The sequence below is a fragment of the Daucus carota genome, chromosome 4 (genome assembly GCF_001625215.2).
Source record: "Daucus carota subsp. sativus chromosome 4, DH1 v3.0, whole genome shotgun sequence".
Taxonomy (NCBI): Eukaryota; Viridiplantae; Streptophyta; class Magnoliopsida; order Apiales; family Apiaceae; genus Daucus; species Daucus carota.
Genome location: NC_030384.2, coordinates 29,821,151 through 29,843,019, shown reverse-complemented (window position 1 = coordinate 29,843,019; position 21,869 = coordinate 29,821,151). Strand labels below are relative to the sequence as shown.

At 33.6% G+C, this 21,869-nt stretch overlaps 2 protein-coding genes across 4 annotated transcripts; one reads left to right on the top strand and one right to left on the bottom strand.

Annotated features, from left to right (window-relative positions):
* Nucleotides 1-355: 355 nt before the first annotated feature.
* Nucleotides 356-8,650, bottom strand: LOC108215925 (uncharacterized). Of its 3 annotated transcripts, none has more exons than XM_017388555.2 (5): nt 8,418-8,650; nt 6,363-6,744; nt 4,277-6,212; nt 2,511-2,717; nt 356-911 (listed from the first exon to the last, which is right to left on the bottom strand). In XM_017388555.2, exons 2-5 carry the CDS (start codon nt 6,686-6,688, stop codon nt 597-599), a joined length of 2,784 nt encoding a protein of 927 aa, XP_017244044.1. In that variant the 5' UTR covers nt 6,689-6,744; nt 8,418-8,650; the 3' UTR covers nt 356-596. The 3 variants fall into 3 exon arrangements, with proteins under 3 accessions (XP_017244044.1, XP_063948351.1, XP_017244046.1); XM_064092281.1 differs by lacking the exon at nt 8,418-8,650 and adding an exon at nt 7,577-7,706; XM_017388557.2 differs by lacking the exon at nt 8,418-8,650 and adding an exon at nt 7,276-7,548.
* A 2,732-nt stretch (nt 8,651-11,382) lies between these two features.
* Nucleotides 11,383-14,775, top strand: LOC135152412 (small ribosomal subunit protein uS19m-like). The gene is made up of 3 exons (XM_064092665.1): nt 11,383-11,605; nt 11,959-12,300; nt 14,515-14,775. Exons 1-2 carry the CDS (start codon nt 11,468-11,470, stop codon nt 12,280-12,282), a joined length of 462 nt encoding a protein of 153 aa, XP_063948735.1. The 5' UTR covers nt 11,383-11,467; the 3' UTR covers nt 12,283-12,300; nt 14,515-14,775.
* The last annotated feature ends 7,094 nt before the right edge of the window (nt 14,776-21,869 follow it).

Here is a 21,869-nt window from a genome sequence, read left to right as displayed (position 1 = left end):
AATGTGATTTTCTGGGCATTATTTGTTAAAATTGTAATAGTGAAGGCCAACACCCAAAGATAAGATAAGTTGAGTGATGCAACTTATATCTTCCCCTCCAGCAATGGAGCTCTGCGAACAGCCACCCGAAGACATGATTAGCTTCATGTCTGTGTACATCTTATACTCTCTAGACCATATTCTAAGTGGAATTTAGTTTGGTTTGGTTTATATTATTATCATAAGCACATTCTTTCCCTACAAGTCTCAACACTAACGTCTCAACAAATGCTCTTGTTCTCCGTGAGAATCCCTGCCCTCAACAAAAGGATGAATGCTGCTTATTCTCTTAAAACAATCTCAATCTGATCAACCATACAAAAAGCTGTGTATATACATGAGATACTTTCTTACACAATTGCGAAAAAGAATTCACACCAATCTGCTAAATGCTTGGGTGGTTACAAAATCATGCTATATCTCTCATGTCTACTATAATCTAGTAATCGACAAATGGAGTCATCTGAGTAACCATAAAAAGGGAATGTCAAAAGGCAAAACAAACCAACAAATTTAAACAGTAGCTGTTGAATGAGAACTCTAGTTTAAACTGATCATTATTCCAGCAAAAACTCTCGGTCTAAATCTGGACTTGCAAGAAGGTCGAAAGGCTTACCCATGCTATCTTTTAGGATTGTGATTTGTCCTTCCTTGAGGAGTATTTCTTCATCAAGGTTCTCCACTTTCTTTTTTAAATCATTAACTTCAGAATTTAATAACATGTTATTCTCACTGTATTGTTTCACTTTGTCCCACATTAGATCCCTCTCTTCAGATACTTTCGGCAAAATTCCCCTTACAATTGTCAGTTCCTTTCTGCATTCTTGAAGATCATGTTGAAGCCGGTTTATATTTTCATCCTTGTTAATCATCTGTAAAAAAATTAAGCATCACTTGCCAACAATTAAGAAGCAGTGTATATACTCGTTTACATAATTACAATGGAAAACATAGAGCTGCATAGAATTTGATTCAAAAGCATAAAATAAATGACATGGTTTCCAAAACTTACCAGATACATATTCTTCACAAATTTGCATTACATAGCAATACAAATACCCTTTAGAAGACCAAATAACTAAATTGCTAACTTTAAAATCATGAGACTGCTATTCCTTGCTCAGTTTCTTTTTATTCTTTCCGAGTTTCAACAAAGATTAAGAACTGATAACTTAATTCATCAGTTAGTAGATAGACTCGGACCTTTAAAAAAAAATATTAATAATTTAACAATCATTCTAAACACCAGATAATCATAGCTATTTAGGAATTCAGAACAATTCACTGAACAGCATATGGAGAAGTGTAAGCATGGACCGAAGCAGTAGCAGCCAATGCATAACTATTTTAAACCTCATGTTCATTACCAGTTTCAGAGATTTTAATTACTATTGATCTACCCCGAGCTTCTGCAATTTCAAAGTGTAATTAAACTTTCATCAAATTATGTCAAATTCAAATGTATTTCTAAGTTCCCCTAAAGGCGTGTGCGCAAGTTTCAATTTGGAGAGGCAAGGAAGGAAAGAAGGAATCTGAATTATATAAAAGCTTTACTCCAATTTTGTCTAGTGTTCAAGGAAAGAAGAGGAGAAAAACTTACAAATTTACTTCAAGCCCAATAATCCCAAGTGGGAAAATTTGGAGAGAAGAGATGAACAAGAATATAATCGTTGGTTGTTCGATAAATTATTTCATAAATAACCTTTTATAAGTAGTTAATAAACCTGTTATTCCATCTACATTCCAAGTCCAATTCTCTCCTTCCTCAGGAACACAAGGACTAAATTATACAGAACAATATTCCCCTCCTCATCTTTTCTTTATCTTTTCTCTTCCAAAAATACTGGTGTACAAGCTGTGAAGGAAAATTACTACTGCATAGTAAAGAAAGATGTAGTGTTATTCTATCTGTTGGAAGTGTGGTTCAACATTTAACCGAAGAATTAAATATATATGATTATGCTTTAACGTCTTTAATTAGTAGAGATTTGTAACTTATAAGGCTACTCTTGTGGCATGAATTATGTATCGTTGATTTGTATGAGCTCTATATAAAGAGAATTAAAATTAATAAAAACATAAACTTTAAGACAAGTAGAACATCAAAGAAAAAAGATATGCAGGAATTTTTGCATTTGAAACTAATCACCATTGCTCTCCTTTCCTTGAGGTTTTATCCTACTTTTAAGTTAGTTGTACTAAAAAACAGGTTTTGCAGTTACTTTTATTGTCAGACATGCTCCTTTTCTACAATTTCAAAAGATATTTTCACTGGCTCAGGGGACAGGGAAGCTGTTTTAAGCTTGCCAACATGCACGACCAAAGAGCTGTTTCTAGGAGATTTAAACAAAAATATACTCAGAACAAATGATAGCAAGGCATTTGGTCTTCTAAGTTACTAATCTTTTTCAGAACATAACTAAATAAACACTTAGTAAGTACCAGAATTGAAGTATTCATCAAGACCTCACCTGAAGTTCAAGGTCTTTCATCTTGTGTGTTACACAGGAGACTGTATCTAGTGCATTTTGCACTTCACATTGAAGAATATCGTTACCTCTAACACATGCTGCTTGCTCAGCTTGAAGTTGCTCGATATCAAGCTCCTTGGAGTATAACCTTTCACGCAATAACCTTGTTAATAAAACTTCTGCTCTGAGTTCCGATCTAAGGTTATCCTGTGTGTATAGAAAGAGTGTATGAGTTAAAATGAACTAACTAGGACCACATCATCTGGTAAAAATGTGACACGTCAACTACTGGTGTCAAGATATTTTATTCTACATACATTCAAGGATAAATTTCTGATTGAGTTTATTAATGAGGTGTACTATACAAATAAAACAGTGCCCACCATGGTAAAATTTAATGAGCTGGCTTATCCAAACTAAATTTTAAGATAAAAAGGCAAAAAACTAACCACACATGGTAGTATCACCAGATTTCTTTTAGGTGTAAGAAGTAATAAATGACAATGTACCACAAGCTCCCTTCAGCACAAATAGCTATCTATTATATAAAGAATAAAAAATTTAAGAAGCTTTGTGATATATATTTAGTTTATAAGGAATGGCTAAGCTATACATAACGCAAAGTTGAGTTTCTTAGACTACCAAGAATTATTTTTGGGGGGCATGGAATCAAATCTTAAATTGTTGCTTATGTTGCTTGTAGCAGGGTCTTTTACAGTTTTATTATCCAAAAGAGAGCCCTTTTGATATGTTGAAAAGGGTCCATTTATTCTACTAAGGTTCATAGTTCTTGCTACATTTTTCCAAAACAATTTAATAATGCATGTATAAAATCATTACAACTATTAAAACATTCTTGTTATTTTCCAACACTCGAATTTTGGTTACACTGAATTTCTAATTCTTACTCAACTCCAATTCTGCACAAGACAAACTTACTACATATTAAACCATGATGATCCTGCGATTTCCGGGTTATTAAGCTAACCAATGTGATTGCTAATCCTAGGAGGACAGAAGGAACAGGGGACTCTAATAAACAACTATCCCAATTACTGTGGGCTGTTTCGACTCCACAATATCTTCCACACAAACCAAGAATGCCTGGGAAAACAATATCTACAAACATTCCTTCCTATCCTATCAAGAATAGACCTTTAAACCAATCTCTTCTGCCACGCTGAAATGCACCAGCTTGCTTCATGCAATATGTGACAAACCCCCAAAAAACTCCAGTTCAATTCAAGACAAGCTCATCATAATTAACAAAGTACTGAAAGCAAATAAATCGGTCTTTTAAAAAAAGTCAAAAATGCCAAACTCCACACACGTAAGCTTTGTTGTTATGCCATATACTACCAGCAACAAGTAAAACGAATATTACTGCATGTCTGCATATAAGATTAGGTGCATCTACTTGTTAATCTTAAGTTAAATAAATCATTAAAGAGTATTGTAAAGCTTTTCACAAATCTCATAAGTTCAAAGGAATGACTAATCAGAATAAAGGTGACAACACCCAACTCGCTGACAACATTTAAAGAAAATTAAATGTATACAAATTATTTATATTAACCAGTAAATCAAATATATTCTTTAATATAGTTTTTTAATAAAAATTATGTATAAAAATAATTATTAATTCTCAGTCAAAATTTGGTCAAATTGATTTCTGAAAGTCAAAACATGCCAATAAGTCTAGGAAGGAGGGAGTGCATTCCAAGTTCAGGAGCATATAACCTAAGGAAGTATCAGTAATTGCATACCTCCAAGTTCTGATCACTTCGGTGGGACAATTCTTTTTGGAAGCTATCTTGCTGAGATTCCTTAGTAGTCGCTTTTTCTTGCAAGACAGAAGATACACTACGTAAGCTTTGTATTAGGTTCTCAGCTCCACGCTTGAAACCCTGGATTCTCACATCAGAGTCAACGATAAATTGTGCATCTACACCATTCTCGATGACTTCAGTTCCGTGCTTGACATGAGAAGACAGTCCAGATTTCTCTTTTATATGCTGAAGCAGTTTAGCACAAAGCTGAATGCACTCGTTGAGAAATGTTGGCGTCTTATTTTGCATATAGCACACACAGTCAAATAGTTCCTGATCCAGCTTGAAAGTTGATCCGTTCACATTCCTGCCTCCCTTTAGACGATGCAACAAATTTATATTCTCATGTCGAAGAGAATCAATTTCATACCTATAAGATTCAACCTCCTTTCTTAAATTTTGTTCAACACCTGTCAACCTCATCAGCTCCATTTGTAAATTAGCTATCTGACTATCAGGGTTGTCCATAAATCTTTGCTTTGCAACTTCATCCCTAAGTCCCGCTCGTAGACCTTCAATTGTCTTCTCTTGTTCACTGCAGGTTCTTAGCATTCTAGTAACAGATCTGTGGAAGTCTTTGCATTCTTTCTCCTTCTCCTCATAGCTCCTATGAATGCAATCACGATCATCCTTGGCTGCTCTGAATTTTTCTTGCATCTCGAAAATAGTTTTGTGGAGCTTTTGATTCTCAGCCCTTGCTTGCTCTATACTTGTAGTCAGGTCCTGCAGCTGTTCCTCAGTCGAAACGATCTGGTTTCTACTATGAGTATCCCTCTCCCTAAAAGAAGAGGCTTCTCTTTGGAGGGAGACATTCTGCTCTGCGAGCTCCCTAACTCTCTCACGCAGCCTATGCTCTTCTGACTGGTACTTCTCAAGCTTGGATGACCACTCACTTGATCTTCTATCTAACTCTTTCTCCAAGGAGAACTGCAGCTCATTTTTCTCTTTCTCCAGTTTCTGTGTCCTTGAATCCAGTTCCAATTTAGCTAGTCTGAGCTCTTCAGCGAATGAGGCTTTCTCAGCAACTCGGTCTTTCAAGACTGCCGCGACCTCAAGTGCCATGTTAGACCTCTCCTCTGCTAAGCTTCTAATAGTTTGAACCAGTCCATGTACGCTGACTCTACCATCACCCAAAAAATTTTCTTGCTTGAGCTCTTCAGAAAGAAACATGGCCCGCTCCTCAGCCTGTTCGAATTTTGCAAGTAATTTTTTATCTAAATCCTGTTCGGCAGCAGCAGAATCCGGATCTCTGAAGGTCTCATAACAAAAACCATTCCTTTCGGCGAGGCTTGAAATTTCCTTTTGTTGACCCCCATCAGAGTCTAAACGTGAGAATCTATTTTCCTCCCCGCCATATATGTCTTCAACTGTGAATGGAATATCAGAATCAAACTTTCTGGAACTTGCTGCAGGCAAAGGGCGGGCCTGAGAGAGTCTTTCAATTACATGCTTTGCAAGTTTCCGAGGAGATTCATCCCCAAATCCAGTTTCCACCCAATCCTTTGTTGAAAAGAATTGGTGGGATTCCTTCGTTTCTCTGAAAGATTGAGATCTTGGTTTCTGATTTACACCATCAGTTGGGATACTAACCCGTGGAGGACGTTTTCCACCACCAGTTCTATCTTCGTCACGGATTTTCTGGTGACAAGTGTTCTTTGGAACACTGGTTTCCTGTAACTGTTCTCCGACAATGTAACGATCTAATACTTTACTTGAGACATTACTGGAACAGTATGAAGAGCTTTCTGATGAACCAAAGCTAGCTCTCGAAGAAATAATGCCATCAGGCTTTTCAAACACATGTGAATGTTGAAGAGATGCATCTTTAAACCATTTAGCTTGAGAGTTTCTTTCAGGTGAAAGCGTTTGAAAACTGACAAAGTAAAACAGTCGATCGGTGAGCTAATTATCAAAGAGTACTTATTTCCAAACAAGTGAAATACATTACTCAAACTAATAGCGCATCAGGCATAGCTACAGATGTCATGTTTTTATATGAAAGAGAACTAAATTATGTTCTTACCGCGAAGAGCGAAGATCAGACTGATTTCGTGAAATGATGCTATGACAAGGAGACCCGTTATCATAATTACTGAAACACAGATCAGTTTGTCCTAATCCACCCTCATGAATACTTCCTGAAGAATATGAACGACTTCTCCTAAGAGATGGACTGATGCTGGACTTCTGATTTCCAGATACTTGTTTTTTAGTTTTGACTTTGTCAATAGCTTTACGTCCACCATGAGATGAGTTCTCCAAGTAAGATTGTTTATCATTTGATAGTGGTGGACTTGAGTCATTCCCATTGTTGGATGTGGATGATCTGAAAAATAAAAGCTTCTTCATCTGTGTTGAACTTTATTCTATATCACTATCCTCAGTCATAGAATTAGTATTCAAATCTGTAGACAACATACAAAAATCACAGTTAGTGAAAACTGAACATGGGTAACGCTCTATTACGTAAGATTCAGTAGAAGTATGAATAGATATAGGGTAAAACTTATAAAAAAACATTAAAAGAGGAGGAATCTGATAGCAAGGACGAAATGAGCTTCTGAAGCGAAGACTGCAAAACGTCTATTGGATCTATTGTCATCCAAATAAGATTTTAAAATATCATTACTTATTAAAAATTCAGCATGTATTGTTTACACAAATCTTATATTTCATAATTATGAAATGGATAACACTCTTAACATTTAATTCAAGATGCAGAACCTAAAAAACTAAGAACCTATACTACATAGAGTACATACTGCTATGATGAAACATCAAATGAGAGCTTCAAAAGTTATATTAACAATTTCTAAGCATCCAATAAACCACACAACTAAGTAACCATTTTACAAAATCATGGTATGTGAACGAGCAAATAAATTTGCAAGTCCTACGGACTACGGAGTACTTTCTACACCTTGGCCCCATAATACCTTCGAAATGGTGTCCCTAGCCCTTACCCTCCATACAACTTCCATGAGAAAATATTAACAAAGAGTAAAGATTCAGACCCACATAAACATTTATGCATGCCACACTAAAGTTCGTATGTTCCCATGTCTTCCAATTTCGGGTTTTACTATCACATGGGACCTCAACAGAGTTAACCATCAAACAACACTAACAAGGAAAAAAGAAAGAATAAAAGGGTGTTTAAGAACTCAAACAAGATAAACCAACAACTTTAGTATTAGTTACAAGTGTTTTATCATTTTCTAAGTACCGGAACCCCACCTTCCCAGACATGATAACTACAACTTTAAAAGCATATAATATAAGGTCTATATAATAAAGTGCATCCTATCCTTGAATTCAGCAAACATGTATGTTGTTGTAGAACTCATGAGACACCAAAAAGATACCAACAATTAGTGTGCTCCTTAACTCATTATTAAAAGAAAAAGTGTCAAATGCTTTGTGTATTATCAATCATATCAGGTCTAAAAATAGACTAATATACCCTTTCCCAACTAGTCCCTCTTCTTGCTTCACAAACACAAAAAAAAAAAAAAATCACCTCACCAACAATTCACACACACAAAAAAATAAGTATTCGATGCCACTAATCGGGTGATCCCGCAACACATACATTCATCCATACACTTACATGAGGACTTACTAATTGATTCAGTCCCACAAAAGACAAAATCCACATATACACATGTGAATGGCTTCAGTACTAACTAAACTCACAAGAATCAAGAAAATAACAGATACAGTAAAAATGAAAATAAAAATCACAAAAAAGTACCCAATTGCGAAACCCATTTCAAAACAAATTACAAAGCTACTAAAATGAGCAATGTAATTACCAGAATAGAATGGAACAACTGTAGTATATATGTAAAACCCAAGAATTCTCAAGAACTTCACAAGAAATACATATATACAATGGGGGAGCATTAAGGCAAGAATTAAATCTACACATGATGAATTGAATAACTCATTGATGATTAGTAATTATTTGTTCAAAATTTAAAATTCAAAAAAAAGAATCAAAGTAATTAAGGACTGATATTTACATACCTGATACATGGGAGAGAGAGGGAGAGAGAGGGGGGAGAGAGAGACTTACAGAGTTGAAAATAAGATGATCGCCGGAGAAGCGAGAGATGATGACTGTGTGTGTGTGTGTGAGAGAGAGAGAGAGAGAGAGGAGAATGACAAATGGCCGTTTTGTTGTGCTAACAGACAAAACAAGAGAGTAGTAAGAGCAAGAGAGGGGCAAATTCGTCTGCGGAAAAGGGTTCAAATTTCGAGGCAGGCGCGTTTACGGCGGCGAGGTAGGCTCACTATGATTATTTTTTTAATTTAGTTTTTCTAAAACGATGCCTTATACTTTCTGCTGTTTGGGAATTTGTTTGGACCAGGATCTTTTTATTTGAACTAAATAGAATGTATCGTAATAATTTTTATCTTTCAGGTCTATTATTCCGTCCCAATGGGATGTACACGCTCACTGTTCGCACACATTTTGAGGTTCCAATAAAATATAGTTACATGATATTTTTTTTAAATTTTTTTAAAATAAAAGTTTAAATATCAAATTTTGATTTACAAAAAAAAAATTATAAAAATATTATGAAACTATACTTTAAAGGAGTCTTAAAAAACTTGTCAAAAAGTAACGTATACAATCCATTGGGACGGAGGGAGACTTTTTAACTTATGTTTTCCAACAAAGAATTCTCAATTATAGTTTCACTATTAAAGCCGACAAAAGAAATAATTCCACTGTTATATATTAAATTTTTATATAAATATAATAAACGTAACAAAGATAATTTGATCAATTTTTCTCAATCCCGTTGGAGATGTTTTAAGACCATCTTCTACCCATGACACTACATTATTTTGGTGTCAAAATCATGTCATTCATAAAATACATTACAACCCATTGACACCATGATTTTCAAAGGAATCTTTTTATGATATCATGTGAATAAATTTGTTTATTAACAAGAACAAAGACATTATTAGAATTATAAAAGAAAATCACACCAAATTTGATGTAACATTATCCATTTGGTATAAATTTTACGGTCATTTTGATATCACATTGAGGTTACCTCTACACTATTAGTTACGATACACTACATTTAGGGAAAAAATATTAAATTGGTGACTCGTTTAATTTAAATATATCAAGTCGGCCACCACTTTCCAGTTTGACTCAAATTAGTCACCAGTCTATCTCTTTTGTTCTGCCCGTTAAAGTCAAACAAGCGGAACGGTTGTTTTTAACGTTAAACGTTAAAATAGACGTTAACTCATAAGAAGACGATCACGTGGGGATGATTTGGCATGCTGACTAGATTAAGACAAATTTTAAAAGATTTTAACGGGCATGCGTGTATGTGTATATATGTATTATCTTGATTGTTGAGTTGGGAATCAGGTTGGCTGTTGATTTGGAGGTTGGCGGTGCGGTTTTCGCCGGAGAAATAAGAAGGCGGCTTTGACGCTAGCGGAGGTAGGAGGGACGGAAAACAGAGGGAGGAAATGATGAGAGGGTGGGTAGAGCACGGTTGATGGCCGTAAATCAAAGGATTGCATAGTCGGAGACCCGACGGAGGGAAGGGGTTTCGGCGAGGATAGATCGGAACAGTAGTATTGAGGGACTGTTGGTGGTTGCTAAGTGGCAAGTTTACATGGCAGTGGACAGAGGTTGTGCGTGGTTGTCCATATAAACATGTATATATATATATATATATATATATATATATATGCGTTTGTGTGTGATTCAAACACGGCTGGAGAAGTTTGGACGGTGGTGGGAGGAAAACAGAGTACATGTGTGTGTCGTTGATTCGGTGATTTCAACTGTTACTGGGGTTTAAAGGTGTTACTGAGGCTGGGTTGTGTCTCATCATCCACATCAGCAAGCAGTGCAGGTCATTCTTTCACCGTTAAAATTTTTTAACGGGCAGAACAAAGAGCGAGTTTGGTGACTAATATGAGTCAAACTGGAAAGTTGTGGTTTAACTGATATATTTGAATGGAACGAGACACCAATTTGATATTTTTCCCCGAGTTTTCTCACAGAAATATAGTCAATCACTTCATACCTACGTAAACCCGTGGTAGTATTTTGTATCATCTGATATCATATTAAAATAATATATATTACTTATAACAATTTAAAATAATAATAATATATCATTTTTAAAATATAAGTACTAATGAATATAAACCACCATATCCTAAAGGGAAAATAGATTTTTTTGCCACCCAACTTATTATTTGTTTAGAAACCTACCACTGAACTATAATTTTTTTCTTTTTTGTCACTAATGTTAGGTTCGGACTTTTTTTTGCCACTAACGTTAGGTTCGGATTTGATTATTAACACTATGTTATTTTTTTAGTATTATTAAAATATAGTGTTAGTCTGCAATATAATGGCGATCTGATATGTGTCTATATCTTTATGTAGTGTCCTAGGTAGTTTACCTTGAAGGACGAGAGTTGGACACGCATTTTGAGACTCCAAAAAATTTCAAAAATTATTTTATTTTATTTTTTCTGAATAAAATTTAATGTTGGTTTTTTCCCTATCCTAAATTATATTAACTCATCCTCTTCTGATCATTCTCTCTTAGCAATATTCACTTTTTAATTACAACTCCTGTCAATTCTTTCTATTTTCTGATTCGAATTAAAATATTTGAATCTTTTAATTTTTTTTATCTATCGAAGGTCTTATTTTATTTACATCGATATATATATTAATTACATACATATTTTCTTATATAGTAAATATTACTCCCTCTGTCCCCCATCATTTTTCACGTTATTTTTTGGCATTTTTTTTAAGACTCATTTAAAATATAGTTTCATAAATCTTTTTCCCCAAATAAAAATTTGATGTTTGAAATTTTATTCAAAAAAATTTTTATTTTAAAGAAGTTATGAAACTATATTTTGTAAGAGGCTCAAAATGCGTGTAAATAGTAAACGTAAATATAATTAAAATTATATATCTGAAATTTCATAATTAATATTTAATAAATTAAATATATTAAAACCGGACATCCGCCCTAGTAAGCCTATGGGGGAAGAACTCAGAAGAAAGCTCAGCACAGTACAAATTTCCTAATAGTTTCTCATTCGGTGTGTGTAACAATGGCAGGCAGTAGCACTAAACTGATGGCGCATCTGAGTGGCCGATTACAAACCCTAAATCCCACTAATCTCTTCCGCCGCACTCTCTGCTACCAACCCAAGCAGCCCATCTTTTTTCAATCTCAAAACTACTTATCTGTATGTTCCTCTCCCCCTCTTTTCTATTCTTCCTTAATTGTATCTATATATGTATCTATAGGATGATTATGTGTCTGTTTTCGATTTAGCTATGCAATTTATACTACCGATAGCTGTTTGTATGCACTGTTTTAAAAGTCGGTGATTAGTCGATTAATTTCTGTTCTGCGGCTCGCCGAACTGATTCAATCTCTGATTATTCAATTAATCATTCGATTAATCTTCGATCAATTTAATTGATTACTGATTTAAATGTGTTTACTGATCAAGTCTGATTCCCGCTTTTTCAAGGCACTGTTTGTATGTGTGTTGAGGTACTGGTTAGTGGTTGTTAATGATGGTTATGATTTTAGGATAACGGACTTGCGGACCAAGCAAGTAGTGAAATTGTGAGGGGACCGCGATCGGTGTGGAAGGAGCCGTTTGTCGATGCCTTTCTTATGAAAATGATGCAGAAGGGGGGAAAACTGGCAAACAGGAAGATTTGGTCGCGAAGGTCCACTATTTTGCCGGAATTTGTTGATTCCTTCGTGAGGATCTACAATGGGAAAACTCATGTTAAATGTAAAATTACTGAAGGGAAGGTCGGTCACAAGTTTGGAGAGTTTGCTTTTACTCGGAAACGCAGACCTAAAAAGGACAATTCTGCAGTCGCAAAGAAGAAGACTAAAAAGTGAAACTCTCTCGTGCCACAGGTAATTCAAATTAAGCGAAAAAGATGAATGATTTGAATGCTTCTCTTATTTTTCCTACTCTATTGTGGTCGCCGCAATAATGCGTTTTTTGTGATATAGTTTAGCTTAAATTGTCAATAATGCAATAGAAATTTAACTTTTAGTTACAAGTTGAAAGAATAAGCACCGGAATAAGGTTAATTGGTGCAGGAGGATTACTTTTTAACACAATATATGAAATCCAGACATATGATTTGCTTTATTAGGAATTGCAAATATTAACCTTATATTGATATCTTTCGTTACGTTTCTATTTTTTCAAAGCAAAGACATAAATATGGATATTATGACCATTTCCTATAGTAGTTCTGTGGTGTTAAAAGCCCAAGGACAGGCAATAATTGTTTGATAGAATTTCAGTTACCTAATCGTAGCGTTGAGGCCTTGAATGACTCCTGAAACTGTAGAAGAAATATTTCTCATTTAGACATCCTAGATTGAAGTGGATAGTCAATTTAATGGGCCATAGATTTGTAAAGAAACTGTAAACACTCAATAATATCAAATGCCATATAGTATATGTCTTGTGCATATGTTCTGACTTCTGATCATCAAACATGTACCGTCGAATATGTTCAGGGATAGTTTCATTGTCGTCTAGAATTTCAATTATTTTTTGGTAAATTGTTTGGGTCTACAATTTCCAAATATTTTTGGTAAGTTATGAACTCATTAAACGTTGACGTATTTCTGGCTACATCTCATAGATTTAGATACAATATTAGGTGCAGGGAACCTAAAACATAAAAAACATAATCATTGGGAGTAAGGACCAGAGTAGTAGTTTAATTGACAAGCATGTTTGCGACACAGATTAGAATTGATCCGAATTTTCAGAGTAAGGGTTAATTGGAGAAGATAAGCTGTTCCATAACCTTATTCTTAGCATCAAAGGAGGATGTGTCACCCGTTCCAAGAAACATAAATTATGATTAAACTAGTCCAGAGCATGTGATTTGACAAACCAAAAGTTTACATTGAATCATCCATATAACAAGAGCTAGAAACAGCAATCTATTACACTTAAATTTTTTTACACAATGTCATCAGATATAAACCTTACACCCTACAAACTTTAGCACGAATAAAAAAGGGTGAAAAAACATAATCAGTTCAGAATCAAACCAGATTCTTCGATTCTGGTCTAAATGCTTAGTCGTAAGAACATCTCCACCCTTTAGTCCGGTCTTGAATTCGATCAAGGTAGCCTTTAGCCAAATCAGGATCTAAAACAAGTACTTCCCGTACGGCCGTACAATAAACAGTAACAAAACATTTATAAACTAACCTATTACAACGCCTTATTCACTATCCATTGAACATATCAAAATTACCTTATCATCGCTGTCTTCCACGATATTGAGACCCATTCATTTACTGCCTGTCTTCTACTTTTTGCTGCAACCTATGTTTCAAACAAATTTCAGAATTACAAAATCACAAGAAATGAACATTAATAATCAGATAATGAGCAGAAAATAAGCAAAACTAAAAGCACTGTAATGATGCTTTTTTTTTATAATATAGTTTAACTCATACTTCAGTAAGACAATAGGAATCAACTTCTAATTTAAACAAATTTGTTGTGTTGCACTTAGAAGCAATTAGTGTTCGTGCAGTGCAACTAAATTTTCAAGTGAGTAGAAGACTCAATAATCTAGCTGAAGCTTCTTGGCAGAAAGATGGGGCATATTAAAACAAGTAGATCTTCAAATTGAACCCTGTACTGGGATTTTTCCGTTATATTTTCTCCAGCAAGTTAGGCGCATCTTAAATTATCAGTGGTTATCAACATTACACTCGAGTTTTGTAATAGGTGTGTGATGGAACTATCTTGGTGTAGGTATGTAATGGCTATGCAAATGATAATTAACGAATCAAATCTCCTTTAATATTCTCTCTCTCTCTCTGTTTATTTTCTATTCTATTCCATCTCTGTGTTTCCACTCACTAACCTTTGATATCCGCAAAGATCCTCGGCATGCTGTATGTAATAATGTAAAGTCAAGTTGATATTATGACCTAAATACCAAACAAATTCCTTATAAATCAGCTTTTTATTTGTTTTTGATCTTGTTTTTGGGTTGAGGCGTCATTGCAAATTCTGTGTCTCTTACTCATTCTGTATATTGGACAGGCATATCATATAGTTCTCACTTGGATTTTTTTCCCCAGGTGGAGATGGTGTCCATTTATCTAGTTAGATTGATTCGAATAGGTATAATGGAGGTCCAGTGGCGATCTAAGAAGAGTTTGGTTTAAAAACACAACAAAGCAGATAAGATAGGTTCCAAGTTCCAGTATTATTGCTATTGATTTCCTTGTTTTTCGTAGTTACGCAATATAGGAAACAATGTGGCCTACATTGTTATCTCTGTGTTTTATCACTGTCTGATCATCTTTTTGTGAATCTTTTGCTTAATTATCTTTTCGTCACGATATTTGTCAAAAAATCTACATGATGCAGTAATTGCTAAATTTCAAAGTGATTATGCTTTAAGCGGTTAATGTCAGTGCTTTAATGGAGACAGTTTCCTCTTCTAAATTTTACAATTTTTCAAGAGGTTATACAGGGACTTGCTTCTTATTGACTGATGACTGCATATTGGCAGTTTGAGTCATGTGTCTTGGTGGTTTTGTTCGTAAGTTTGCGTGTTTCTATGTTTTTTGTAGATCGGGCAATTCGTTCGTGTCGTTTGGTCTTAACATGAAATGTAATCATAGACACAATTATCTCAAAACACGACACGATATGAAATTACACGGAATTATCCCAATTGCTTATCATGTACACGAAACGAAAGAAAAACACACATGAAATATATGACAGAACCTTAAACACCGCAACCCTGATCCATATTCCATATATTTGCAACCAAAATTTCCTCAAGTCATTTACACAGTGCATAACTGCATATTGTCAACAAAATTATGTTTAATTTAATTTCCAGGAAATAGTAAAGCCATCACAATCTACTGAAAATTATGCTAAATATCATTATAATCTCAAATTTTGTCTGATTTAATAATAGCCAATTAATTCATACAAATTTCTCAAATACACATTTGTTTCTATTAAGCCCAAACAGAAACAAAAACATCAAGCCAATTGTGGTACCAAATCAACAAAAAAAAACACCATCTGCATTTCATTTCCTCTACAATGAAATTCAGATAGCTGAACAAATAGTGATAAAAAAGAACACACAAATTTACGAATCAATGTACATATTTATATGCATGTGTATACATTCTTCCTGCAAAGCCGTATCCCGAGTTCTTAATTCCTAGAGGCCCTATAGAGAGGTGGTCCGACCTTAAAAGAATTTTCCCCGGACTGCTGTTGATTCGCTGCAGCGGCCATGACCACTATGTTTGCGATCAACAGCGCAAGGGCCGTCACAATCATTATTGTTTTGTTGGATACAAGAGCTGCCATGTTCTGGGGATCTTTACGATGCTAATGTGTTTTGTTTGTTGATCAGCATCTACAAAAATGTACTTATATATTGAGAGGCGAGATTGTTTCTGTTAAGGTCCAGTGGTGAGGCTTGATTCATGTTGGTCCTTTAAGTTTTATTGTCTTGTTGCTGATGAAATGAGAACCACCTTTTAATTGGCTAGGAGAATGGAAGGTGAAAATTTCATCATTATAGAAATATACAAGAGATAAATTTTATAAACAGAACAATGATAATTATATATGATGGATAAAAAAAAACAGGGGTCATAACTCATAATCATCCTGTAAATGTGCGGTAGTGTGTTTATCCGGTGCTTATGTATATACGCCGAGATTGTTTTTTTGAATATTTAACTGGTATTAATACATAATTTATCTTTCAGCAATTATCTCATGTTTTGACTTTTGATTGTAATTTATTATTTATTTAGAGTATCTTTAAGCGTATAAAATCACTGGTTTGAAAGATATTACAAATAAAAATTATAGACACGTAAGTTATCAAGTATTTAGTTTTTTTTTTAAGCAATAACAAGTATTTAGTTAATCCCGTGATAGTGTCTATATTTTTTTTTCGAATATCTAAAAACCCACGGTGGAATAATTTATTATATTTTATGACAATTTGGATACTTTATTATAAATATTGTGAATTCCAGAAATTATTGAATAATATTAATCTACATGAAAGGGTGTGATCGACAAAAAATACTCATATTTTTGAAGTTCTTAAGATTCTTATCCAAAACAGTTGAAACTCATGACAATTTTCAGGAGACATTTATAAAAATACTACAATAAATTCGGAGAAATTATATAACTTTCTAAAAACCTTTAAGTTGAGTTCTAGTGGAAGCGATAGCAAAAAAAATAAATAAAAAAAATAAGAAGAAGTTTATTACACTTGTGGCTCATAAAAAGGTGGACAAGATGAATAGATAGTAGACACTATATAAACTACACCATGTAAAAATACCAAGATGAGCTGGATGAGCACTTAGTTTCTCGTCAATAAAATTTCAGAACTCAAGTTCACGATAATATTGTAGCTGCCAAGTCATTCATTAAAGATCACATATAAGGGAAAAATCCGTTTCATAGATCTAATTTCGAATACTGATCGAAAGTATGGAATAACTTGTCATTTTTCTAGTAAGTGTCAAAAACTGAAACAAGGGAAAGTGCAGTAATGATTTTGACTATAAATAAGATCATTTTGAGTTTCTCATAGCATAAGGGAAGGTTTTGACCAAAGAAGAAAGGCTGTGGATGGTGATGAATCAGAAGATGGTTAGATGGTTCGAGCATCCCAGTGGGGGAGCCCAAGTCCACTTACATGTGGGTCATTTTTAATGCCACATAAGCATCAAGTGGACTTTAAAAAAAAGTGGTCACACTACTCCAATGCAGAAGCCCACTTCCACTTACAAATGGGTCCCGTCAAATCTTATATTTCTTTATATAATATTTGTTTCAATTTATAATATAATTACAAAAGTCTTATGATTATATAATTATACTTAATTTAAATAAATAAAAAATATGAACATATTAAAAAATATTTAACTTCAATAAAAATATTATATTTGATTCATAATTAAAATATATTACATAATTCGGAAAAAGAACATTACAAAAATATTATATTTGATTTAACATTACAAAATATTATATTTGATTTAATATAGAAAACTTCAAAGTTGTGGCCAAAGTTTATACCGATTTTTAAAAAGTTGGCCAGAATTTCAAATTCTCAAAAAGATGGACAAACTTTGGCTCCGCTTTTTAAAAGTATGGCTCCCGTTAAATGTCAATAACGGGAGCCTAACGGCAGCCACATTTTTGAAAAGCAGACCAAAGTTTGGCCACTTTTCTGAGAATTTGGAACGAATAGAAAGGTAAAAATGAGTTTCAAATTCTCAAAAAAGTGGCCAAATTTTGGTCCGCTTTTCAAAAATGTGGCTCCCGTTAGTGACATTTAACGGGAGCGACACTTTTAAAAAGTGAAGCCAAAGTTTGGCCATCTTTTTGAGAATTTGGAACTCTGGCCAACGTTTTGAAAATCGATGTAAACTTTGGCCACAACTCTGAAGTTTGCTCATTAATATATTAACGTTAAAAGTTAACTCACCGTGTATATATATAATCTTAAAAACCTGTACAAACACAGAAAGCACCTGCAAAATTCTCTTTTCTTCCTTTCGGGCCGAGCCCACTGCGCCAAGCCGGACCGCTTTTTTCCTGTTGCTGCAGCGCTGTTGTCAGAGCCAGTTCCCATTTCACGCGTCCCCAGGCGCCAAACAGGCTCGCGCTGGGATGCTCTTAAAGATTATACTCCCTCTGTCCCACCAGATTCTTTACAGTTTCCATTTTAGGATGTCCCATCCAATTCTTTACATTTCAAAATTTACCAAAAATAGTAAATGGGTCCCACCACTTCTCAACTTTTCCTTCCTTTTCACACTACTTTTACTCCCTTTTCACACTACTTTTACTCCACTATCTCTCTTTTATACATTAAAAATTGATGGGTCCCGCCACTTCACCCACTTTTCTTTCTCTTTTCCACTACTTTATACATATTTCTTAACCTCCGTGCCCAAACCAAACGTAAAGAATTGGCTGGGACGGAGGGAGTATCAATCTTGTTTTGATGGTTAACTCAAATAAAGAAGTTAGTTTCAAAATAATTAGAAAAAAAAGGAGAAATATTTGGTATCTAAATTCTTAACCCAGTTAAATGTTATAAAATATTTAACTCTCCATACTCCTTGTATGATTGTTCTCCATTTCTTATCTTTCATTCATTTTCAAATTTGTAATATGAATTGTATGCTTATATATAATATTATGACCTTGTTCGTTAAAATGTCTCAAATATTATAGTTTGAAAAAATGTTTCAATATATCATTATCTAATGAAATCGTAAAATTACGTTCAAAGAATGCGTAATAGCTCACTGATCGAGCGCTCTTACGCCGAAAATACACGGAGCAAAGCGATCTGCCGAAGTTATGGGATGTAAAAATACATCGGTAGAGGAGCTTTCCACCTTAGAGGAAAGCACCCGCGCGAGCGGTAGTGGACGAAGCGGAAGCGAGAATGTTGGCTTGAATAACGCAATCATTGGTGAGATTCCAATACCCCGAGAACTTAAGAATTCCTCCGCAAGTAGTGTTTATTTTAGTATGTTGATCTTATTATAATTTGTTGTGGTTTTTAAATCTAAATACAAGACGATGTAATGATTCTTTCTGAGAATGGAAATGTTGGATTATACAATACTAATTAGTGAGATTTTCCATATTTTTTACAAATATGATATTTCAACCCTGCATGTGAAACTTATGACATAATGGCTCTTTTCTCGTTGGGTTCTAAACAAAAACTTCCAACTTTCTCATCCTTTATAATGTGTACCAAAATTTAACTGCAAAACAGCTGTGATTTTATTAGACTTTTCGTCTAGAATAAAATAAAAACTAATTTCTCAAAAGAGTTAAAGAAGCAAGTAAGAGTTAAGAGTCCAAGCAGGAAGGAAAGGAGAAGAAGGGACCACGTCTCCTGGAACCACAAAGACTCCATTCCCCACTACCGACACATTTGTACACCATTCATTTCCTATCTGACCTCACCTCTTTTCCTCATTATACATATTTTAATTTTAATATATAATTCATATGACCATACCTATAGTATCTTTTCCATTATTTTTCTTCGATAACAATGTCAAATGTCCTTATTAATAATTATATTCTATTCATTTCTCCTACTCTCAAAATTGATGAACTAACATTATTATTAGAGTATATAAATGTTAATTTTAAAAAAATTATGAGAGGTTTTTTTTGGTTATTGAAGTCAAGTATTAAAACTCGGGGAGGTGAAATTTGAAGCGAGTACATAAAATATGAAATTTGTATGTTATAAGTTTATATATTTTTTAAAATATGACAAAATAGAATTTATAATAATAATAAATATATTCTTAAATTTTTACTCATAAAAAAATTATTTAAAATACTTAATAAAATTATATTTTATAAAAATATTAAAATCCGTATCAGAGTCTCTTTTCAGAGATAAACAATTTAGGAAAAGAAAGTTGAAACAATGAAAATATAGACGGACCCCACAAGTAGCTTATCCAGCGATACAGATAAGAGATCTTTCTGAATGAGCACTAGCAGTACTTTAGTTGTATGTTAACGACTGATTACTTATTCACGATAGTTACAGGTGATAGTCTTCTGCCATGTAAATATCTTTTGATCATGTTTATCACGTGACACAAATCAACACTTCTTGACTTTGATTGAAGATGGGGAAGTTTCCACGAGAAATGTACGATTTTGTTCATTGTTAATGGCAACCCGTTTCTTGCACGCTCAGTTTCGGTTTTAGAAATGGAAATAAGTTATCAATTCAAATGCAAGTGAACGATTTTTTTAGAGTGGATCAAATATTTTTACTATTTAAAATTTAATATCATTATTAAAAATTCATTCAGACATATATGTGTCAGATAATTGAACCACGGATACAAATATTAATATTTGTGACAAATAAAAGCGCAAACATAATCCATTTTTATTATTTAAAATTTAATATCGTTATTTAAAATTCAGACATATGTATGTTAGAATATTGGACCACAGATACAAATACCAATATTTGTGACAAAAAAAGGCGCAACATAATCCAAAAAGTGTCTTTTTATGATTATGAAATAGCGTATGATCTTTTTAATGAATTGATAGATTGCCGAAGAAAAATCTAGAACCCCTAGTTGGTTCTTCAATTCTGTGGATGAGGCTTTGCAAGAGTGTTTGTTGCAGTAGTGTACAGCGGAAAAAAGAAAGGAGAAATGTATAGTGAGCAAAGAAATGGTGCCAGGAAAGAAGAAGAAGAGTGAAGAAGAAAGGAAATTTAAGGTAGAATGTAGTGTAACGCAAAAAGAGAGGTCCCAAGTTGGTTGATATTGATTTGAAATACTCTACTAGTGAAGGAAGAAGATTCTTTCTCGTCAACGTACTGTATGAGTAGTATCTCCCACAGCTGGTTTCTCTTCTCTTCTGTTGCCTTTGGAATCGATTCCACCCCCACTATTTAACCGCTTTCTCCTTGCATTTATTACTCCCTCCGCCCCCTGAATATCATACATTGGGGACGGGGACGTGGCACGGACTTTAATGCTCTTATAAAATGTAGTTGTGTAATTTATTTTTAAAATTTTCTTTTTCTGAATTAAAGTTTGGATGTTATATTTTTATTCAGAAAAAAAAAATCAAAAATAAGTTACGGAACTATATTTTATAAGAGCATTGAAATGCGTGTCGAGCAGTTGAAAAGAAACGTATACAATTAAATGGGACAGAGGGAGTATCATTTTAACTAAGGTTACATAGTTAAATTAAAAATATTATTCAAAAAATCTTCGATTTATAAAAATGTATAATTTAAATAATTTTTATGTATCCTTTTATGTAAATTTTAGAATCTAACAATCAAAAATTGTTCTTTATTACAAGAACTTATATATCAGAGCAACTTCAATAATGATCTAGCAAATGTATGTAAGTATAAGAAAAAAGAGTGTCTTGGTGATCAAAACATATTTTAATATATTAACTCCAACAATATATCTTATTATTATGTCTTTTTAGTAAAATAATAATATATTTGAATTATTATTGTAGAGAAATAAAAAGAGAGAAGATAATTATGTTGAAATGAAAAGAATCTAATTTTATGTTGATAGAAATGTTTGAGGGTATGCATTCTGATGTCTCAAACACTTTTTAGATGTCTTGGGAAACATCATTTAATTTAAATGTCTTTCTTAAATTTTAATTTATGACATACTTTCTTGGACTTGTTCTTGGATTATATTGTAATTTTCCACTTTCATAAAAATGTAAGTATATCTCATTCAAATCTACAAAGAATTTTTTTTAATTCCAAATCACTGTGTTAAATAAACACTCTCCCAACATGACTCTTGTTTTTCAAAAAACTCTCCCTCTATTATATTAAGCATGATTATCCTCGACAATGAAATGAGAG